Source organism: Calidris pugnax, unplaced genomic scaffold (assembly GCF_001431845.1).
Source record: "Calidris pugnax isolate Ruff unplaced genomic scaffold, ASM143184v1 scaffold435, whole genome shotgun sequence".
Taxonomy (NCBI): Eukaryota; Metazoa; Chordata; class Aves; order Charadriiformes; family Scolopacidae; genus Calidris; species Calidris pugnax.
Window position 1 is genome coordinate 1093722 of NW_015091240.1, and position 20265 is coordinate 1113986.

At 42.7% G+C, this 20265-nt stretch overlaps 1 protein-coding gene across 1 annotated transcript in view; it reads left to right on the top strand.

Moving 5' to 3' along the window:
• Positions 1 to 20265, top strand: part of PTPRJ (protein tyrosine phosphatase, receptor type, J) — a 98294-nt gene that overhangs the window by 1121 nt on the left and 76908 nt on the right. The window contains exon 3 of the mRNA XM_014959930.1: positions 2234 to 2288. Coding sequence (XP_014815416.1) covers positions 2234 to 2288 — 55 coding nt within the window. The remainder of the gene's footprint in view (positions 1 to 2233; positions 2289 to 20265) is intronic.

Consider the following 20265-nt stretch of genomic DNA (forward strand, 5'->3'; position numbering starts at 1 on the left):
CCCCTCCGCTCCGCCGGGAGGCGTGCGGCTGGCGGGGCAGGTGTGCGGCCGGCGCTCGGGCTTTGTCCCGCAGCGGTGCCGCCGGTGCCGCCCGCCGAGGGAAGGGAAGGGGAGGCTGAGGGGGGCCGCGGCGTGGCCCGGCGGAGGCGGTGCTGAGCCGGGGCGGGATCCCCGGGGCCTCGGCCTCCACCGGCGCTCTCCGCCTTGCCCTTCGGGGGGTCTGAGCTCCGGCCGGCCGCCGCCTGGGGGGCTGTCGCTGGCCGGCAGCGGCGGGGGTGTGGCGGGGGTACGAGCCGGTGGTACAGCCGGCCGGCTCCTCTCGGGGCGTGGGGCTGCCCCGGTTGTTTACAGCCCTAAAAGCTGCCTTAGGTAGAGAGCAGGGACGGCTCCTGTCTCCCCACTGAGTATTGTAGCCTGCCCTCGTCGTGTCGCTGCTGGTTAATTAGTAATATGTTATTTGCACGTCGCCCGTGCTGGTAGCCTGCATCACCCACCGGGTTACAGCCTTTGGGAGCGGTGTGGAGTTTTTCATGGGAGAACCCGGCCGTGGTGTGGGGCGGTGGGTCGGCAGGAGGCCTCTGCCAGCACACTAGTGTTTTAAGCCTTCCTCTGCGCCCCAAGTGCGTTGCAGGGTGTTCTTCCAAGAACACCTTTTAGTGATGTAACTCAAAATCCTTTGCCAGATGACACACTCATCATACGCTGGCATAGACTTTCACCCCGTTCTTCTCTCAGCTGATAGCTTCCTAGCGTTCTGGTAGGAGAGCTTCGTGATTGCTGTGAACTCTAATGTTTTGGGGCTTGCTGAACTTTCGTTTCCAGATGTGCCTCCTTGGCCTCTCTGTCTCAATGGTTTCTGCTACAGAAGCATGAGTGTGTGTTGGTATGGACCAAGGTGTAATCTGTGATGACAGCTCTGCCTGGTCTATGTTTCAGTCCCACCCTGACGGCTGCAAAGCAGAACTGTACCATTGCTTTAGATTTTTAACTCTTCTTTCCTTATCTTACATTGGCACCAGCTTGTCATTACAGCTAATGGCTTTTCTGAACCTTTGCTTCCTCCTCGTTTTGTGTTTCATTCAGTTTGGAGTACACCTTGCAGTGTTTTGTCATTCCATCTCTGCCCTTGTATCAAGCCTGGGTTTAAAAGCCTAGGTTTAAAAATCTCTTCTGAATAAGAGCTAAGACTGACTTGGGAATCAAAGTACTCCGGCATTTTGGAAAAGCTCAGGGCAGACCTGGATTGTCCCTGGGTATTAGCCTTGCACGCTCACCCATGCAACAGGACTCTCCTGTGGGCATGTGGCTTGCATTGACTTCTCTTCCGTGAAGCAGAGGAGCCTTTGTGTGACGATCTGCCAGCCATTGCCTCTATTGTTTGTAGTTGTTCTTCTCAAGCAGGGTATGGAATCTTGTGATGTAATGATCTCCTTGTCCTCTAAATCTGACTCTTAATTGGTGTTTAGTATGAGAAATAATAAAAAAAATTGGACCCTGTCCTCATTACATGTAGTTATATTTATGCATTCGTCATCTTGGGGCCCAGCTTTGCACCCCACTAACTTCCTGTGGGACCCTTGAGTAAGTTCTGTCATCCTCTGATAGTGTCTGAGCTCCCATCAACGTGCTGCAGGACACAGGTCAGATCTGCAGATTTTGGTGTGGCTCATAATTTTAGGTGGGAGCTTACCGGCTCATGGTGTCATGGTCTGAAAATTCGGAAGACTACAGGTTTTGACAGTGTCAGTTGTGACTTTAGGTGTACCTGTGAATGTGAAAGCCAGTGCCAGTCTCCGTTCACCAGATCTCTTAAGTGGTGTTGATCAGGACCTTGTGGAGTTGTGAACATTAGTAGCACTTGTCTGATCTACAGAGAGGGGTGGAGGGAAGGGCCTCTTAGGAGCTTTTTCCTTAGAGGAATAAGACATAAATCAAGTTCTCACTGATGGTGTGATTCTGCAAATCATCCACTCATTTGAAATCACTAAATTTCAGTGTGGCCGCTTAGGGCAGGTGGGGAGGATAATGTTTATATACGTTTCTATGTTTATATAGCCCATTAATGCCAGCAGTGAGGATGCAGAATAAAGCCTTGCTTGGAGGGAATGCTAGCTCTAAGCACAGTAGTCTTGTTGCTTGTTCCAAGTAGTGTTCACGTGGTGTCACCCTCTAAAAATCAGGATGGTCTCTGATAGGGAACAGTTTTGCTCTTTGTGGTGGGTTCTTTGCACAGGTTAAGGCAGATGCCTGAGTTGGCCAGTGTTGTTCGTGGTTTGGCATGTGTGCAGGTATGGGGACATGGCCTAGGACTTTCTGATAAGGTATTTAGCTGGTATAAGAAGGTGACAGGAGCTGGCAAGACTGTTAGGCATGTGGCATGAGCTGGACTTTGTGCATTGCCAGAACAGGTATTGCCCCTTGTCTATAGTCTCCCTGCCGGCCCACGAGTGGAAAGGCAGCGAGTTGGGTGGAAGTGGCCCTCAGCAGGATCTAGTCTGTGTGTTGCCTTTCAGATGGCTTTGGGGTCGGTAAGGGGACAGTGCTCCTAACACAGGCAGCATTGTTGGCCCAAACACACGCAAGGGCTGGGAAGCGTCCCGAGTTGTGGAACGGCTGTGTCATGGCAGCTCCTGGGTGGCGTGACCGGCATATGATCTTTCCGTGGCATCTTTTACTCAAGGATCTTCCTTATTTTTAATGAATTACAACATAGCAGGCAAGGTTGGAGTTGTTAAAAAAACAAACCTTCCTCTGTGTTTTTTATGAGAGCTAGTGACTTGAAACTGATCATGTCAGTGATACGACAACATAACATCTACTACTCAAGAGCAATGGACTTTTAAGCTCCAGTGTGCTTGTTTTGGTTCTTAGAGTTATGAATGCCTTTTATGTGGAAGTAGTAGCTTGTTCTTACAGCTTATTCCATGTACAGAATTTCTACTGATACTGCATAAGTCAATTATGTAGGATTATGACTTAATTACTGATGTGAATTTCTAACATAGGATTTAAATGAAGCACCATCATATCTAAAATGTGGGCTTGCCGTGCATGTATGTTGCACATCAATTACTTTCTGCTATATATTGATCATTGTTAGTCATCCTTGTTGATTCTTCTCTTGTATGGTACTCTAAATTTTAGTTTGTGAAATTCTTCTGGGTAATCCTTAGCACATGAAAGAAAAAAAAAAGTTAAAAGTAAGTACCATTTAACAGAAGTACTTTGCAAATACTTTGTGACATAGATCTATATATAGTTAATTTAGCACTTTAAAAAAAGAATAAAGCATGAGAAATGTGAGGCTCCCTTGCTGCTTCTGTAAATATGCTTCTGGGGTAAAACCTTTAATAACCACTATTAGAAGCACGGCTATGGGCATCGCAGATGCGGATACCTGAGCAGGACTAAATTTATGCAGCGTAGACCAGAAAGGGAAGCTGTGGCTGTGGTTTGCTTGTGTTGGAGGAGCTTAGAAATAGAGTTCTCATCTGTCAGGACAAGTTATTTTTCTGTACTGACTGACAGTTGATGCTGAAATGCAAAGGCTTTAATTTTTGTTTAAAACTGCAACACCGGTTAACTTCACGTGCTTCTTTATGTTCATTACACGAACACACAACACGATCACCTTCTGCAGTACTCAATAGATGCTTTGTTTTCAATGTGGTGTGGATGTGCATGGTGCTTCCTTAGCTGCATAGCCTGACTGCACATTGCAGCATACTCAGATGGTTTCCAGTACTTTGATTTTAGTCTCCAGCCAGCAACACACAACAAAATATCTTCTTCTGCACATTCAAGATCAGAATTCAGGCCCACAGTGGAAATGTTGTCTGTGCAAACAGCCACGCTATTATTAGTACTTCCTCAATTATGTGAGATACATGCAAGTCTTTGTTGAGGATTTTCATGGCATGTAAATTTTTTTGGTTGGAGTTTCTAAATATGAGAGAGAAATTGCTACTGTTAAAAAATCTTTGGTTGCTTATTGCGTAGGGCATAATCCATATAATTTTAATTTATGCATTTCCTCCTCCTTAGTAGAATTACAGTGTATCATAGAGTGAGCATTTCAGCAATTTTAGAGAGTGGTTGGGAACTGGGAATTTGATGTTGGTAGGTATGAAGCCTGTCTCATGTCATTTATTTGGGTTTTTCTGATTGCTTGAGAGAAGATTCCCAATATGAGAAGCTATTTAAATAGTCAGTGGCTGCCCATCTGGTTGTTAGCCTGATATGAATGCTTTTAGTTAGACTCCAAAATTTAAATGTAAATAATACCTTGACCATCATAAAAGGTTGCTGGAATTGTAGGAGGAGCTAGCAGAATTTTCTCTAGCAGAGAGGGCCTGCTGCTATGTAGGAAGGGGAGAGTGAAAGAGAACCTTGCCTTAAATGGAGCCATCAGTAGGAAACTAATTTTCAGCAGGAGATGACTGTGCAGGGGAGGACTTTAATTGTGGGGGGAAAAGATAACTAAGTGTAGGTGAGCATGTGCTAATATGAAACGTTAGAAAGCAATGTGGGAGGGGGAAAGAGTGATCAGGCATGTGCAGAAAGAGAAGAACAAAACAGATGCAGTGCTCTGGAAGGCTGCACCAAGACTTTTCTCTAAGTGCTTTCCAGCTGTTCCCAAATGTATCTGCACATAAACAGGCCTCCTGGGGCTATTAATCCAAAATTCCAGGAGAAAATCCAAGATTAAGTGGGAAAGGTATTTCTGTAATCCAGGAAAGAATGGACACATACATGTGGTCCGACCAGAGCTGGATTGATAAACTTGTGGCCTCGTTTAGTTACCTTCTATGTCATTCATGGGCATTCTGTGGAAAAGGCAGGGGAACACACAGTAATGTCCTTATCTTGCTGTACATGTTGTTGGTATTTGGCACATCACTGAATGTAGTTAAGGTTGTTTTCCTGCCATCATTAGGAAATTGGAAGAATCTCTTGGTATTAGAAACCACGCAGTGGTCACTCTTTTCCTTCTGTGATTTATCTGAGACACCTAGGGCCAGGTATGAAAGCCTCTTTCTCCACCTGTAGAAGTGTAATGGGAGAAAAGGAAACTATGGTTTTAACTGCACAGTTTTTTTAACAGAATAGAGGAAATGGCACCTACAGCTATAAACAGAGGAAGGAGTCTGTTGGAGTCTGCTGTGGCACCAGACCTGTGGGGTCTGTAACTGATCTTGGCTCTACATGGTGCTCCAAACCCAGTTGGTATGAGCGGGGAAGAGGGCTAAAGCCTTTGTTTGACTCAAGTCCTACTTCGGGGAGGGAGAAGGGACCACCGGAGGGATTACCTTTAAGGTCTTCTGGGCAATGCCTAGAAATTCCTTTCTCTCCAGTGCTGCACATCTACTTGTTCTTGGTTTCCTTTTCCTGTTCGTGTACCTCCTGCTTGTTTGGTACGCTGCTGACTTTCCTCATTGTTTTGTACAGTTTTAGCCAAACTAAATGAGTAAAAGTAATATGTCATTGGTAAGTTCCTAATGCATGCAAAGGTTTTGTTATGTACTGCATCTGGGGTTCTACTTTAGGCTTTAGAACATAGGGGTTTTTTTAAATGTTGGGTTGGGTGTTTTGTTTATTGGAAAGACTTGATGACTTAATGGTTTTTTGGTTGATTGGTTTGGTTTTGTGGTGTGCAGGAAAATGGCATCTACATACTGCAGTACTGTTTTCTTGTTTACTGTGCACCATATGGGCCAGGGAATGAGTATAAAGCGTAATTTATGGGAACTTCACCCATATTTCCCACATTGAAGGTAAGAAATTTCTGCTTCTGAGACTGCAAAATCATCAAATAAAGACTTGAACATCGGGCCTGGAACTTTATTGTAATTGCAGTCTCTTTGTTGCAGCCTGGTAAGCAGATGCAGTCTCTTGGCATATCTGTGTTGGAGGCTGTGGGTGTTTAAGAAAGGGTGAGGGTGACTCTGGCCCTGGCTCTATGAATGGGTCTTGTCTGAGCCTGAAGGTGCTGGAGCCCTCTCTGCTGTCACAGCCCAGGTGAGAGGAGGGACTTGCACGCGTGGGAGCTCTTCCTTGTTAGGATTTTATGGTTTGTATCTAAAACACAGCTGGCTCAGTGATTAAGTGCATTCTCAGATTAATTCCTTACTTCCTTTTGGCAATATTTTGATAGGGTTTTTTCGACTGCCAGCTTGGAAGGGTTTGGGTTGAACCAAGCCTGAATGGGAGAGCTCCCGAAAGAGGGGTTATTTGTGCAAACAAGCCCAACCTGTCCCTGGTCACTGGGGGTCATAACTTCACATGTTTTGGTGGGTTTAAATGCCTGTTTAAAAGCCTCTGCTTTTACTGGTTCAGTGGGATATTTAAAAAAAAAAAAATTATAAGGTGTATTGAGATGAATCATTTATGATTTTAGGACATCTTGGTGGATGGGTAGTAGGATAGGGGACTCTGCATACCTCTGTGAAGATTCCTAGCCAAAGCTATGATGTTATGCATCTTGCTCTGTTTGCTGATGGTTTCTCTCTGCAGTGGGAGAGGCCTCTGGAGACTGTTTTCTCACAAGAATGCCCGTGACTTTCGTTGTTGCATTCCCCATTGTGGTGGAGCTTAGACTGAACTTTCTTTCACTATTTCCTCTTGCATGCTTGTTTCTGTTAAGTGAGAGCATTTTTAATATGCTTCCTTGTTTATTTTCATATACACACATGAACAGGTCACTGCTGGCAAGTCTGTTTCTACGTATCTGCTTTTGAGTCGTCACTTGCAAATTAAAATTTCTACCAACTCTGCCCCTGGAAATAAGGAGAGTGCTGTGCAAAGGGTAGGTGGGTGCTGAGCCAGAGGGCTGGCTTGGGAGCACTATGTTGCCTCAAAAGACAGGAAGATGCTGTAAAGGATGGGGCAGCAGGCCCCAACGGCCAGAGAAAGGTGCAGCTTTGTTTTGGGACAGGCCAGCCTACATAAGCAGCAAAGCATGGGACCATCTGTGATGTTACAGACTGTGAAAGCTTCTTGCTGCCTCCCCCTAGTGCTTGTTGTTCCTGAAATGTCACTAGTCCTGCAGATAAATGGAGGTCGTTTCTTGCTACCTCCCCAGGGTATCTTCATGCTCAAAGCGTCTCAATCAGCTGATTCCCAGGGCATTCCCTTGAAACTTTGAACTTAATTTTGCCAAAGATCTCACGATACAGAGGGGCAAAGGGGAAAACTGAGAGTTCATTTAGTTAGCTTCATCTGGCTGCAGCCTGTATTAGCTCAAGGACAGCCGACTTGCTAGCTGCTGTCTGATTTCCTAGTAAGAGGGATCACATCTTTGTTTGTCTGAGCTTGCTCTGCTACTTGTCTTAGTGCAAGGTGGCCGATGCGTTTGAAGTGGAAAGGACAGAGAGGATGCTAGAGTGGTAGATTGTGTCCAGCTGAAAATAGAAGATGCCTCCACCACTAGCAACACCTGAAACAGTAAGAATAGCCCTGATTGGAAAAGGGACCAGTTTTCTGTGCTGGCAGGGATTTGGGGCAAATGACCTCTCTCTGAGACCAAGATGTAGCTTTGGCTGAGAAAGAGAAGGGCTTTCACCCTTACCCTCTGGGATGCAGGTGAAAGAAATGCATGTTACAAGTTTCAGCATGGCAGAAAGTAGTAATGTGGAACCATCGAAAGAGATTGACTCAGCCTTGCCAGTGGTTTTATTACAATATCAGACATGCCATGGTTTCAGTATACTTTTTAAACATAAAAATGTGACGTTATGAAAACCAGTGTGAAGGGAAAAAATGTGTGCCTCTGGCTGGCATCAAATTTACATATACAAAATTGTATTGTGTTAATAAGAGAGTTTAGGGGTTTCCTCCTTTTGTGATTATGCTCAGTTGTTTTCTCTGATTCTGCAGGAGCTTTATATACTTAGAAATGTCTCAAACTGAGGGTGAAGTAAATGAATGATGGTAAATTGGTAGGGCCCTTTTAAGTAATTAAGTTTTGTTTCCTCTAATTATTTTTCTCCAATGAAAGCAGATACTGGAATTCTGATGTCTTCTTGAGGCTGCACATATTATAATCACCCATTTATAACTAAATTTGGATTTAGAGACTTGACAGCTCATGGCTTTCCTGCTACATGAATTGTGCTTTCTAAATTCTAGTGTCCTTTCAGTCTCCTTTCAGGATCAACCTCTTCTAATAATAGGTTTGGAGTTCAATACCAATAAAAATGTACTTATTCTGGTGTAATTCCAATGCATTTTTTTTTATTTTTTTGCAAAGTAGGCTGTGCCTGGTTAACTGAGGTCTTTGGTGGTTTCACCTTCTATGGATTTATACTTCTTTTTTTTTTTTTTTTTATAAAGGAGTAATACAAGAAGTGTAGCCACAGTTTCCTTCCCATACTCTTTGTAAATGTGTATCTTCAACAAAACTATGAAAAAAAAAAAAAAAGCTCACTCTTTGGGGAAGTTCATTGTCTTTGGTTCAGTTTGCATAATTCTTTGAGGGGAATTCACCTCTAGGGTCTAGTTCCCTGCAGCTGGGCACCAGGGAGAAATAAGCAGCCCAGGTTTGAGGTCAGGATCTGGCCTTTTTAACTGGCATACTGTGGACCCCACAGGCAGAGGAATGGTGCTTTAAACTTAGAGTTTCCAGTAGATGTTGTATCTGACAGCTGAAGAAAGGAGACTGACATATTCTCATGTGAGCTAGAGGAGCATCATGAACATCTGCAGAATGAAAGTACTTTTGTTTTCTTTTTTCAGTATCTCTCTGCAATTCAAAATCCTATTTCTGGAAATATTCCTGAGATGGAAGGGGGGAAAAAAAAGGGAACATTTCTGTGAAAGTTTGGTTTGCTTTCTTTTTAAGTGCCTAATAGACTAGCCAGTTATTTTTCCTAGTGAACCTTGTACTAGTTTTAAGATTCTTTTTAGAACTGAATGAAGAAACACACTGTATTGGTACTATTGAGTTGAACGTGTTCACCTGAATGGTCAATGATAAATTAAATGTATTGCTGCATCCACATTAAAATAATTGAAATTATCTCTTAAGTATATGCAAAGCATTGGTAGATATTGGTATTGTGAATGTGTTAACTGAAATCCCATTTAAAGACATAATTATGGGAAAGGACAAGGCTGTAAGATCTGGAAGTAGATCTGTTGGCCCTTTGTCCTTTAATCTCCATAACAATGAAAGTAATTGTATGTATATAATAAATCTCAACAATACTCTCCTTTGTCCCTGTTAAAGGAAAGAAAACTTTCCTTTGTAACTTAGAAGGACTTGCATTTGGAGATGTTAAAATTTATAGGAGATGCTTAGAAAGAAAAAAGCTAACCAGTTAACTGAAGTAACTAAAAAAATACATTTGTTTATATGTTTAGAAATGGAAATCTTTTCCAGCTTAACAGTTACAGATGAAATACTGTTATAAAGTTTTTATCTTTTTCTTCATAAGGTAAGACTTTAATGGCCAATGTCCTCCAGCACCACGTCAGTGCATTTTTATCTTGTTGTCTCTTTCTCCAGCTGTAGTGATTTTTCATTATTGCTGAAAGGTAGTTGATCTAAAATATAAATGCCTTAGCTCAAGGTATTTTTTAATGTGGATTTGAGACTATGTAATGAAAGTGTAATTGCTTCTGTGCTTTTATTGTGTGTGCCCGATTCCTCTGTGACATTGTAATTTCTGATCTCTGCTATATGCTCATAGTAAAAGATCCACATTAAAGAAGCTAATAATTCATATTCATGGAATTGAAAGCTTAAAATGCTTGAAAAAAGCAGCTATATTCTTCACTAACTTTCTAATCATATAACCTGCTTTTTAAAAAAAACCCAAACTAAAAATGCCCCCAACCAGACTTTATATGCTTTTGATGATTAAAGCATATAATTAGTTTATTGTACTCTGTATTAAGCCGACTTTCTTTTTCTTTCTTGTCTGTAATATTTTGCAAAGTACTGATACTGCTAGTGAGAGTATACGTGCTGAGCTCTAGCCAGCAGCAAATATTTGCAGGTGGATGCAATATCTGGAACAGCCCTAAGCGGTACTCATTTCCCACTACTACAAGACAGACCTACGGTATGTGGTTTAACTGGTATTTAACTGTTGTGTTCTGCCTCGGTCTTCATATTTTTAAATGCCTCTGTTCAACTATTTCCTGGTTCAGTGTGAGAAGCATAACGCTGCAGAAGGAGTGAGCAGGCCAGAGCTGCTAATTATTTACTGCAGAGCGTACTTTTCTTTCTTTTCCACCGCAGCCATCTCCTAGCAATGGAGCCTAGTTCTCTTCATGGTGCAGTTAGTTGGGACCTCATCTGAGAGGTGCAAATAAACTTCTGAAAGTTTGAGCAGCCTACTAAAAAAATTAAAAATAAAAATTCTCCCTTTCATTCATTTGCTATGCTTGGTTTTTTTTGACTTGCGGGAAGGGACTGCTGTTTCTCCAGCAGCCCCTGCTCCATCCTAGCAAACCCACCACCTGTTACCGGACTGAAGGTTGTTTCTGATAACCTTCACTGTGCCCCATAGCTTATGCTTGCCTGTAAAATTCTGTGCAGTGTGTTTATGGTTTAGCTTGTAAGCAGTGTGTTGCAGTGATTCTTCCCATGCCTAAGTTTAAGGCAATTCACGACAACTGACACAGTTGCTACTTTTTGTTTTCTGGCTCCTCTTCAAGGTGAGAAGAATAATAAGTTGCAATGCCCAACTCTGCCAAAGACAAGTTGCTGTAGATGATGAGTCCCCTGCTCCCGTGTTCCTGCAAAGTGGCTGCCTTAGTTGCTTCTGCCCTCTTCTGAATTTTTTTTTTTTTTTTAAAATAGGAGATGAAAAAGAAAACGGATACCTCATGTGCAGACCTTAATTCAGTCATTGCTACGTGCAGTATTTGTCACAACTGTCTTCAGATTGCATCAAAGTTCATTCCAACTATGTTAATCTGAGACTTGCAGTGAAAACTGGTCAGCTAAACATTTTATCTCCTCCTATAGAAATGCGTGGAAAAGATAGGAGATAAAATACTAACAAACCTCAGCGTCCCTTTTGAGCAAAGGCTTCTTACTTTTTGTGGTCCTGAAGTCTGATGTTGCTTCACCATCCAGGGAGTCTGTAGGACTTCTGAAATCCTGCTAGAGTTATGAAGATTAAGTTAATGACTGAAAAGTTTTAGGACTTGCAGTAGATTGCGCTGTCAAGATTTGTCTAAGAACACAGGAGCTGCCCACCTGCCACCACTCCTATTTTCTCTTCACATTCTCCTCCCCCTTGTTGCACTGGTTGTGTTTTATGACCTGGAGGTTTTAAATGCCATGGGACGTTGTGCAGTTGTATGACTATTACTAAGAAATCTTGGTGGCGTTAGGACCTCTGCAATGGCTTCAAAACCGAAGTCTTTCTCAGTCGCCAGGTGCACGTAAGAAGTCAACATAGCGCCCCACCACATCTGTCTCCACCAGGACTCACTTCTACTCACAGACTGTGTCAAAAATGAGAGGTGGAGGGGAAAAAAGCTTCGCTTGCCCAACTTCCTGTATTTTGTGAATAAAGTATTCCTTTTTGGTCATGAATGGGTTACAAATCGGACAAAAGCTGGGTTGTGGGGTCTTGTCTCTTTCTTCTCTAAGTGAATTGGTTAATTCTTGGCGGGTTTGCAGATAGGAAAGTCATTCCTTACATCAGGCACAGATGGGGAAGGGTTTCTTGTGCTGCAAGATAGGCATTCACCTCTAGACAGAGGGCAGCCTGTGGTAAACCACTTGAGTGCTCGGGAAAAGGGGGTAGGAGTGTGATTGAGGCAGCACAAAACCTTGGCAGGCATTTAATGGGACAGTGAATTTCATCCTGGACGCTCAGTGTGTCAGGGAAAGAGTCCGAATTGTGAAATAGCTACTCTGAGCAAGTGGGGGCAGCGAGAAGGATTGGGATGCTGAGGAGCAAACTACCTCTGACCCTGTGAAGGGATGGTACATGGTGTGCAGATCCTGTTGAGAAATTAGGGCTAAAGAGAACAGCCGTTATACTGAATGGTGCAAAAATCAGTATGCTAGTAAAATGTCTGCTTTGTAAATGGCTACTATCGGGCTGTTCAAGCTCTAAACTGTGTGTGTTGTACATAACTGAAACAAACCTGGTTGTTGCAATTGATTGCACAGCAAATGCTTGTTTTTGCTGAGGAAGAAAACCCACAGTTTGTTTCTGGATGTCCCATAGCGCAGTGACTGGTCTTGTGGGCAGTCTGTGGTTTGTACGTACCGGGTGGTGTTTGGAGGACTCTAATGTTCCTGTCCCTGCTTTAATGCAATGAAGGAAGCTAAATGAGAACCGTGTGTGGGTACAGCTGAGGAGGATATGGAAAAGCAAGCGTACGAGAGGCTAATTGAGTTTGGAGCAGCAGTGCTCTTTCCTCATGTCCGTCTGTGTAACACCAAAAGCAAAGACAAGTTTCTAAAGAAAAGGAAGAACGTTGTTGGGGGAGAATGATGAGTAAACAGAGAGTGTACATGAGGAGCAAGACTGCTGCAGCCTACGTAAGTTAACAGCGCATATCAACTGTTGAAGCAGTGCCCAAGTATGTGCTGTTTCATTGCATGGAGCTGAACCGTATTCATCTCTGAAATAAAAGTGACCACTCTGCCTCCGCCTTTTTAATTAGATCCTGTTGGGATGAGACATCTCTTCCTGAAATGAGAGAAAGGTAACATTCTCCCCCTCAACCACAGACCTTTGCACACTTGACAGCTGGGATAATATGACACTATCGCCTGTAATTTAGATACTGCTTAGAAGTGACAGGAGGCATTTCTAGATGGCTAGTGTTGGACTTGCAGGCTCTTGCTACATGAGGTTACCAGCTGTATGCTGCTTACAATGAGGTGATGATAATCGGTGTCTGCTGATGGTCAAACCACGATCATCTGAGAGCTTAAGAAGGAGTGAGCCTGTCTGATTCATCTGCTGCACTACACGGTAGCAAAGTCTCCAGTCTCTACAGTTACCACTCCTGATGGGAGGATGGGATGGGTATTACTGTTTGCTTATATATATACTTCAGGGTATTACTCAAAGCTCCCTAGCTAAGAGTGGGGTTACCTTGCTTCTTGTAGTGAAAATGCATAGGAAGGCAGTCTCTGTTCTGAAATGCTTGAATGTGTGTTATTTTAAGCATCCGCATGTGCAAACACACGGTCTGTACTTAGGGAAGGTTTCTACAGCTGCAAAATCCATCTCTGAAAAGCTAGGAAGCGTTGGAATTAAAGCTGCCTGTTTGACTTTAATCTGCCCCTTTCCAAAGGATGGAGGCAGGGCCCAGAGAATGCACCTTTTCTCCTTCTCCCTGTGTTCAGCTGCCTTTGCTCACTGCCTCATTACTATAGATGTGGCTGGTGGTCTTAACCCTAGGCTGAGCCTGGGTACCATTCATTGCAGGGCCTGCTGTACTCAGGTACCATGGCAATGCACCCTTGCCTGGTAGAGCCTCCACCTTCTGCTGTGCTGTCCTGCTCAGCTCCCTAATTTTCCCCTGTCCTTCATCTTCCCCTGTCTCCCTCTTCTTCCATGTGTAGGATGGTTAGGATTGCTTACAGAACGTATTTCAGTGCTTGATGTAGCTTAGTTATTCTTTAAGTAGCTTTATGCTATGTTTGTTCCCCTCTGCTCCAGTTCTGCAAAGGCTCCAGTAGGCCACAAGGACTTTTTATTTTGATATCCTAAGTGTTTCTGATGTATGTAACTCTTTACCAGTGATAACAAAGGCTACCTTAGTGAAGGGAAGACTGAAGAGGTCGGGAGAATTCCATTTCTTACCAGACTATAAGAAGGAAAAAAAGGTCACTGGGATGCTTGGTAATAGTATACAGTGATGTGTTTTTCCTCATTTTCTCAATGTTTTGAAGAATTTTGGCTGCAACATTTCACAATTTAGTAAATATATTTAGCCAGATGCTGGCACATGGTCGTAAAAATGTCCCTCCAAATTGAAGCACTTGCGGTAAGTTACGAGCAAATGAAAAGGGGTCTTCTGTTAGGAAACCCTGGGCAATGTCATGTTACACCCTGGGCCGTTACCATTCAGACTTCACATTTAAGTAGTTGACCTTGATTTTCAGAGTATTGGTGCCTGCCTTCCTTTCATACAAAACTGCTCTTCCTACTTCTCTCTCTTGTCTTGCTGCAGACGTTCATCCCCAGTCAAGCTGTGTGGTTTTGGATGCACAGTGTGTGTGAGGCATCCTCGGTGACAGCAATCACTGTGGCGATGCTTTGGTGAAATCTCTGAGCCCACCTGAGAGGGGCTGCCCGGGCAGAGCTGTGCTGCAGCCCTGTGTCACCTTTCCTCCCTAAATTCTCCATTCTCTGGGCCAAATAATCCTCTTATAACTTACAGTAGGTGAGAGCTCCATCCATTCTATAAAATCTTTGAGTTTTATCTCTTGAATTGTGGACAGTCTTTCTCATAGTGATCTACTAGTTTCTAAATCAAATGTGTCCAGTTTTCTTAAGTCTTCTCTGTATCTTCATAATTGCAATTTGGCAGTCATTTTGATTGCAAATCCTTCCCTAATGGCCCCGTCTTTTACACTGTTCCCTGTTATATATTATTTTAGAAACACAGCTATTTCCATATTTTAGCATTTTTATCAATATGAAACTCAAGAGTAGGATTTCTCTTTTAAAAAATTCTATTTCTAAAGTTCAATCCTGTTCTTTACAACTTTCTCCCCCTTTCCTTTTCTGCCCACACCTAAAGTCAAATTTTAGGTATGTGGGTGGAATGGATCTTAGTAATGTGGGGGAAATGGTTAGATGCTGTGATGATGGGGAGGAATAAATGCTTGTGTAGTGTAGTGTCGAAATAGTGTTTGGTGCAGAACTTGGATTGTAATTGCACATAGTGTATGGCACAGCTTCCACCCAAATTTTCTGTCATGCATGTCTTCATTTCTGCACATACCTGTCACAAAATAGTTTGTTTTAATTTGTATTTAGTTTGCCTAGGAGGAGGAGGGTGTTTTAATTGAAAGCAAAAATTCCTGTGAACCATATGCCTCGCTTTTCAGTCAGCTCTAATTAAATTTCTTTTCCTCCCTGATTTCGAGTTCTTTCCCCTTGGTGTGTTTAAGTGGGAATTTATGTGGGAGATCCCCATCGTTGTTATCGTGTCATGGTCCTATTTTATGATCTCATGGTTCCCTCTGCGTTGATCAGACATGTTACCAATGATTGTGATTACAAATACATTCTTTATATGGAAAGAGATTACGGTAGGTTAAATATTACTTCTGTGAGTCCTTTGGTCGGTATTTCAGAGTGATAAGGAAGATCAATGTATTGAGCCCCCGGGAAAATTCTGTTCATTAATGTGGAGAACAAGGCACGGAGGGTCTGAAGTAATGCAGTGAAATGATGACGCACAGCTTGGGCTTTCTGAATTTCAGTGCTGTTATCTAATTGCAAGAGGACCCTACTCTTGCTTTCTCTTTCTGCCAGGAAGTCTTGTGTAATACTAGTCAGCTTTTGCATAACTGTAAGAGAATAGAATCATTTTAGTATTATTAGCCAGTATATATATGTGTATATATATATACACGCATGTGTATATATTTTTGAATGCAGGGCAGGAGAGAAGAAATGAGCCTTTAGTGAGAAATAATTTATTTTGGTGTTTAGTTTTATTTGTTTAGTATCAAGTATTGTTTGAAAGAGGCTAAAGGAAAAGGAAGTGTGTGTTGAGATAAGCAGTAGGAGAATAAAAAAAAAAAAAAAAAAGACATGTACTTGGCTTAAATGATGTCCAGACTTACTGTGATATTTTCCAGGCACTGGTATTTTCCTTTTTTCTTAAGATTATAAACAGTTGCTTTTTGTTGAGTCTACAAAATAACAAAAAATAACCACAATATTAATGCATTTAACTGTTCGTGAAACATGCATTAGAGTGCATTGTTTTACTTATCCTTTGTGTTTTAAAGAGGAGCCTTGTTATAGCAGGTTTTAACTTCTATGACAGATTAAAGAACCATTAGCTTGACAAATAACCATGTGATTAATTGCAGGGGAAAAAATTGGTGAATTGAATAGAGAAGTACTTGAATGCTTTCACCTTAGGCATTTGCAAGGAATTTTATCAATAGAACATGCCAGTGTTATTTTGGTGGCTTTTCTGTTTCTGTTAAATCAATCTGGGCTGGATGTCTTTTCACAGGCATTTTGTGTACCCACATCTCTGCAACTGGTGGAAAAATCAAGGGCTGCTTCTAGCCCCCCAGCATCACTAGTGTTGATGTGGCTGCCTGGTAAACAGGGCTGGGGAACTGGTGGGGACATTGTAGTGGTGTGTATTTGCAAGTGTGGGTTAGACGTGGGTGTTTATGAGCTCAGCAGTCCCTTGCTAGGCTGCTGTGTGTCCGGTCCAGATCCTTCTCTGGTGTCAAGTTGATGTGTTGCAAATAAGTCCAAGTGTGGGGATGGAAAGATGGGATGAGTTGCCTGGGGATCAGCACCAGCACTGAAGGTTTTCCTTGCCAAAGCAGAGCCTGGTAGCTCATTTCCCATTCAGCCCATCTGATGGGGAATATGGATTTCTCTCATACCTAGGCTCTGGTTGTTTGGGTTCCAGGGGCTATGGCTGGTTATTTGTTGGCTCAACAAGGTGTCATACGCATTCGGGCCCCAGTAAACTGTTCCCTGAAGCTTTTGGTCACACTTTGTTATCTAGCTGATAGCACTGTGAACTTCCCACTGCAAGCAAATAGTTCCTGGAGAAAAGAGGGAATTAAAAAACCCTTGACGGGTCTCACACTTGCAATCGAGAATGTATTTTCCTATGAAAATACAGTCTGTGGAAATTGAAGTCACAGTCTGCTATGACATGGTAGAAAGTGAATTATCTTGTACTGATAGAGCTCCAAGAGGTTGGTTGTAAAGTTTTAATGTCTCCAGATACATAAATAATGTCTTATCATCTTATCGTGGTCTAGGCATATGTTGCCTTAAAATATGAAAAATACGTAATGCTGCTTATTTTAGAATCTTCCTTTTCAAAATGCATGTGCCAAGACACAGTGTGCTGGGGAATAAGTTCATTTGTAACCAGAGGGATTTTTTTTTTTTTATTAGGAGAATTGTTTGTGAATGAGCAATGGAGATAGTGGCCTGCAGGGTTTACAAAATGTGGGAATCTGCCTGTCTAGCCAGCACTATAAATAAATGAGAAAGTCTTTTGAAAGATTTTTGTCAGCTTGATATACATTATTTTGTTTCGGGATGTCTCCTTTGCTTCACAAACTACGTTCTGTATTTGGTGCTATTTATAAACTGGGGTGGAGAAAGAGTCTCTGGGAGTGGGTGATTCACAGACACAGAATAGGGCCATAAACAATGTTGACACTGTGGCATAATCTGATAAAATCAGAAACTTGGACAAAGAGTGCAACCCTGTTCTTCACTGGGGCTCTTGTGTGGCAACTTTGTCTTCCTTTCCGCTGACCTTCTCTGACTTGCCAAAAATGCCACTAGTTTCATTTCCAGAGGGGCCCGTCACCGCGGTGCCCAAGGTTAACCAAAGAGCAGCTCTCTGCAGGGAGGCTCTCGTGCCTCACCCCTTTGAAGGCTGTGTGTCACTGCTGGTTTTGTGGGACGTGGCAGGGGAGAGCCCATGGGCTTCCTGGCAGCTCAGTGGCTTTCTCCTCTGCACCCTGGCCAGGGGTGGCCGCAGAGGGCTTTTGTTCACAGCTGCAGGTGGATTAATGTTCCTATCACAGTCTGGGAGTTGGGGTGGTGAGTTATGGATGTGTGTTCCCTCCTGCCCTTGCTTTCGTGGGCTCTGGCAGAGGAAATGGGTTGGAGGATTTGGCAAAATCTCCTGGAGCTTGCCTTTGACTGTTGCTGAGGAACAGAGGGTGGAGCAGACAGGAGCTGGTTTAGTATTCTGAGGAGGTATTTTGAGTGTGTGTCCTTCCTGTATAGGTATAGGTAGTTCACTTACCTGCAGGAATAATGTATGTGCTTCCTTGTGCTAAATAAACGCTGACCAAGTCCAGGATTATTTACTGGAAGAGGCGAAAGCAGAAGGATTATCAAGAAGGACGTAATCATTACTGTTTCTATACAGCAGCACGTGGAGATGTTTAAGCTGAACAAGATGTTATTTGAGCTGGACTTTGAGTCACAGCGTACACTATCTGCATGGACATTGCCTTCAAGGCTGTTACAGTCTGTTGAAGAGGAAGTTTTTGTGAAGTTTACCCAAGTACTACATTGCAGAGCTCATCCTAAAACTCAGGACTCATAAGGAGGCTAGTGTATCTATGGAATCATGGTCTGACCCAGTATGTCCAGCAAATAATAATTCAGTGAGTTGCATAGGAGAGGAGTACATGGAGAGATAAAGGAAAAGACTACAGCAGAGGAATGAAAGATGGAATTTGCCTGTGCTGGTGGGTGGGGATCCCAAAGTGCTTCCTGCTCAGAAGCCTGTTAGAACAAAATCAGAGATATACTTCTGAGCATTCAGTCCACAACGGAGATGAAAAGCACATAGAGTTTAAAGAGAAGGAAAAAGGGGGGGGGGAAGGCAAGCCCAACCAAATAAAAATACACAGACAAAAGTATGCACCCATCATAGGCAGGAAAATCCTATCTTTTGCTTTCTCCTATTATGGGAGGGGTCATTGTTTCTTTTTCTAGTAAAAGAATCCTTTTTTTAAAATGTCTGTGGGAAAGGAGAATAGTCTGAATTGAGTCTTTGAGATGTTGTATTACAGAGAGTCACAGAAAATGTACTATGCAAATGACTATCTGCCTTATTAGATGCCTCAATAGAGTTCATTGTCTCAATATTGCTATTATTGGAGATGGATGGACACTACATGATTTTACCATCAAGCTGAAAAACTTCAGTGTTACAGTCTCATTGCTAGGGTAATAACAGTGCACTGACTTAAAGGAGAGAATTGAATTAAAGAGGAGTGAAAGGTCCATTGCTCTGTCCATTTTAGTTTGTCTTTTGTAGACTGTGCATCATTTTAGGGGTCACAACAGGGGGGTTTGTGCTTCATGGTATTGGTTTTGTTCATCTCTCATTGCTGATAAAAAGAAAGCACTTTTATGGGGAGAAATCCACTAGCACCTGCTGTGATTTTGCTTGATTGCAGTTGTAGGGATGCCGGTGTTGTTGGACGGTGGCGATGCTGACATCTTTCTCAGGTGGGTGCTGACCATGTACCGGCTTGGTGTCCTCGTGAAGGACGAGCACTTACTCCTTTGTTCCCTGATGTCACAAGCTAATCACAATCCTGCTGTCCTCCTCCTGGCTTCTTACCTCTGGGACTGTTCATGGAGTCTCCCCTGAGCTGTCATTAGAGCCTCACATACTGCCGAGGGCAAAATTTAAATCCGGAGAGCTGCTGAAGTCAAAATCTATCTAATGTAAAAGTCTATTCATTGACATATTCTCCCTTAAGCCTACTTTTGAGGTCTTGCTTTCGATGTAGTGGGTTAAATACAAACAGGCAAGAATACTTTCATAGGTCAGGTGCTTGAATTTACAACTAACTGGTTTTGTGGTGTGTGTCGAAATTTTATTTGGGTTGGGATTTTTTTGTAATCCGGTTTCTCAAGCAGACATGGCAGGAACTTTGGCTATGAAGTTGTTAGAATGGATGGTCGGAGATACCTGCTTTTTTTGAGGTTTTATTTTTTTCTGGGCATTGCTTGATATATTGTATGTGACTACCTTACAGAATGGGAATTTTCAGATAAAACTTTGGCTCAGGGTCTGTGTGTTTGCTGTCTCTGTGGCCCCATGGTGATAGTATGGATCCGTCATTAAGTTTTCAGCTAGGTTTGGGCTGTACTGCTGTTGTACATGGAAAGATGCATCCCAAGCAATTTCGGTTCTTCTAAACCTACCATTTGCTTCTTGGTGGGGAGGGGAAAACAACCCAGTTTCTGTCTCTTTTATTGTTTGGTTAATATGTGTGAAGGTTAATGAGTAACTAGAAGTAGTACAGGCAAATCAGAAAACAGTGACCTTACTCAGTGTTTGCTTTTCTTCTTTGACTTTTCAGTTGTGGAGTGGATGGGGATGGACTATAACTTATTAAACAAAAGAAGTTCTCAACAGCCACCACCACTTTCGCCCAAATAATCAGCTCCCCCTGCTTAATCCTTGAAAGTAGCTTCTGTTATGCTGTACTCTAATATAAATTAATAACCAGGGATTGCGATGAGCATACACTGCGTGAGCCACAGAAAAGCTCTCAACATACCAAACATACAGAAA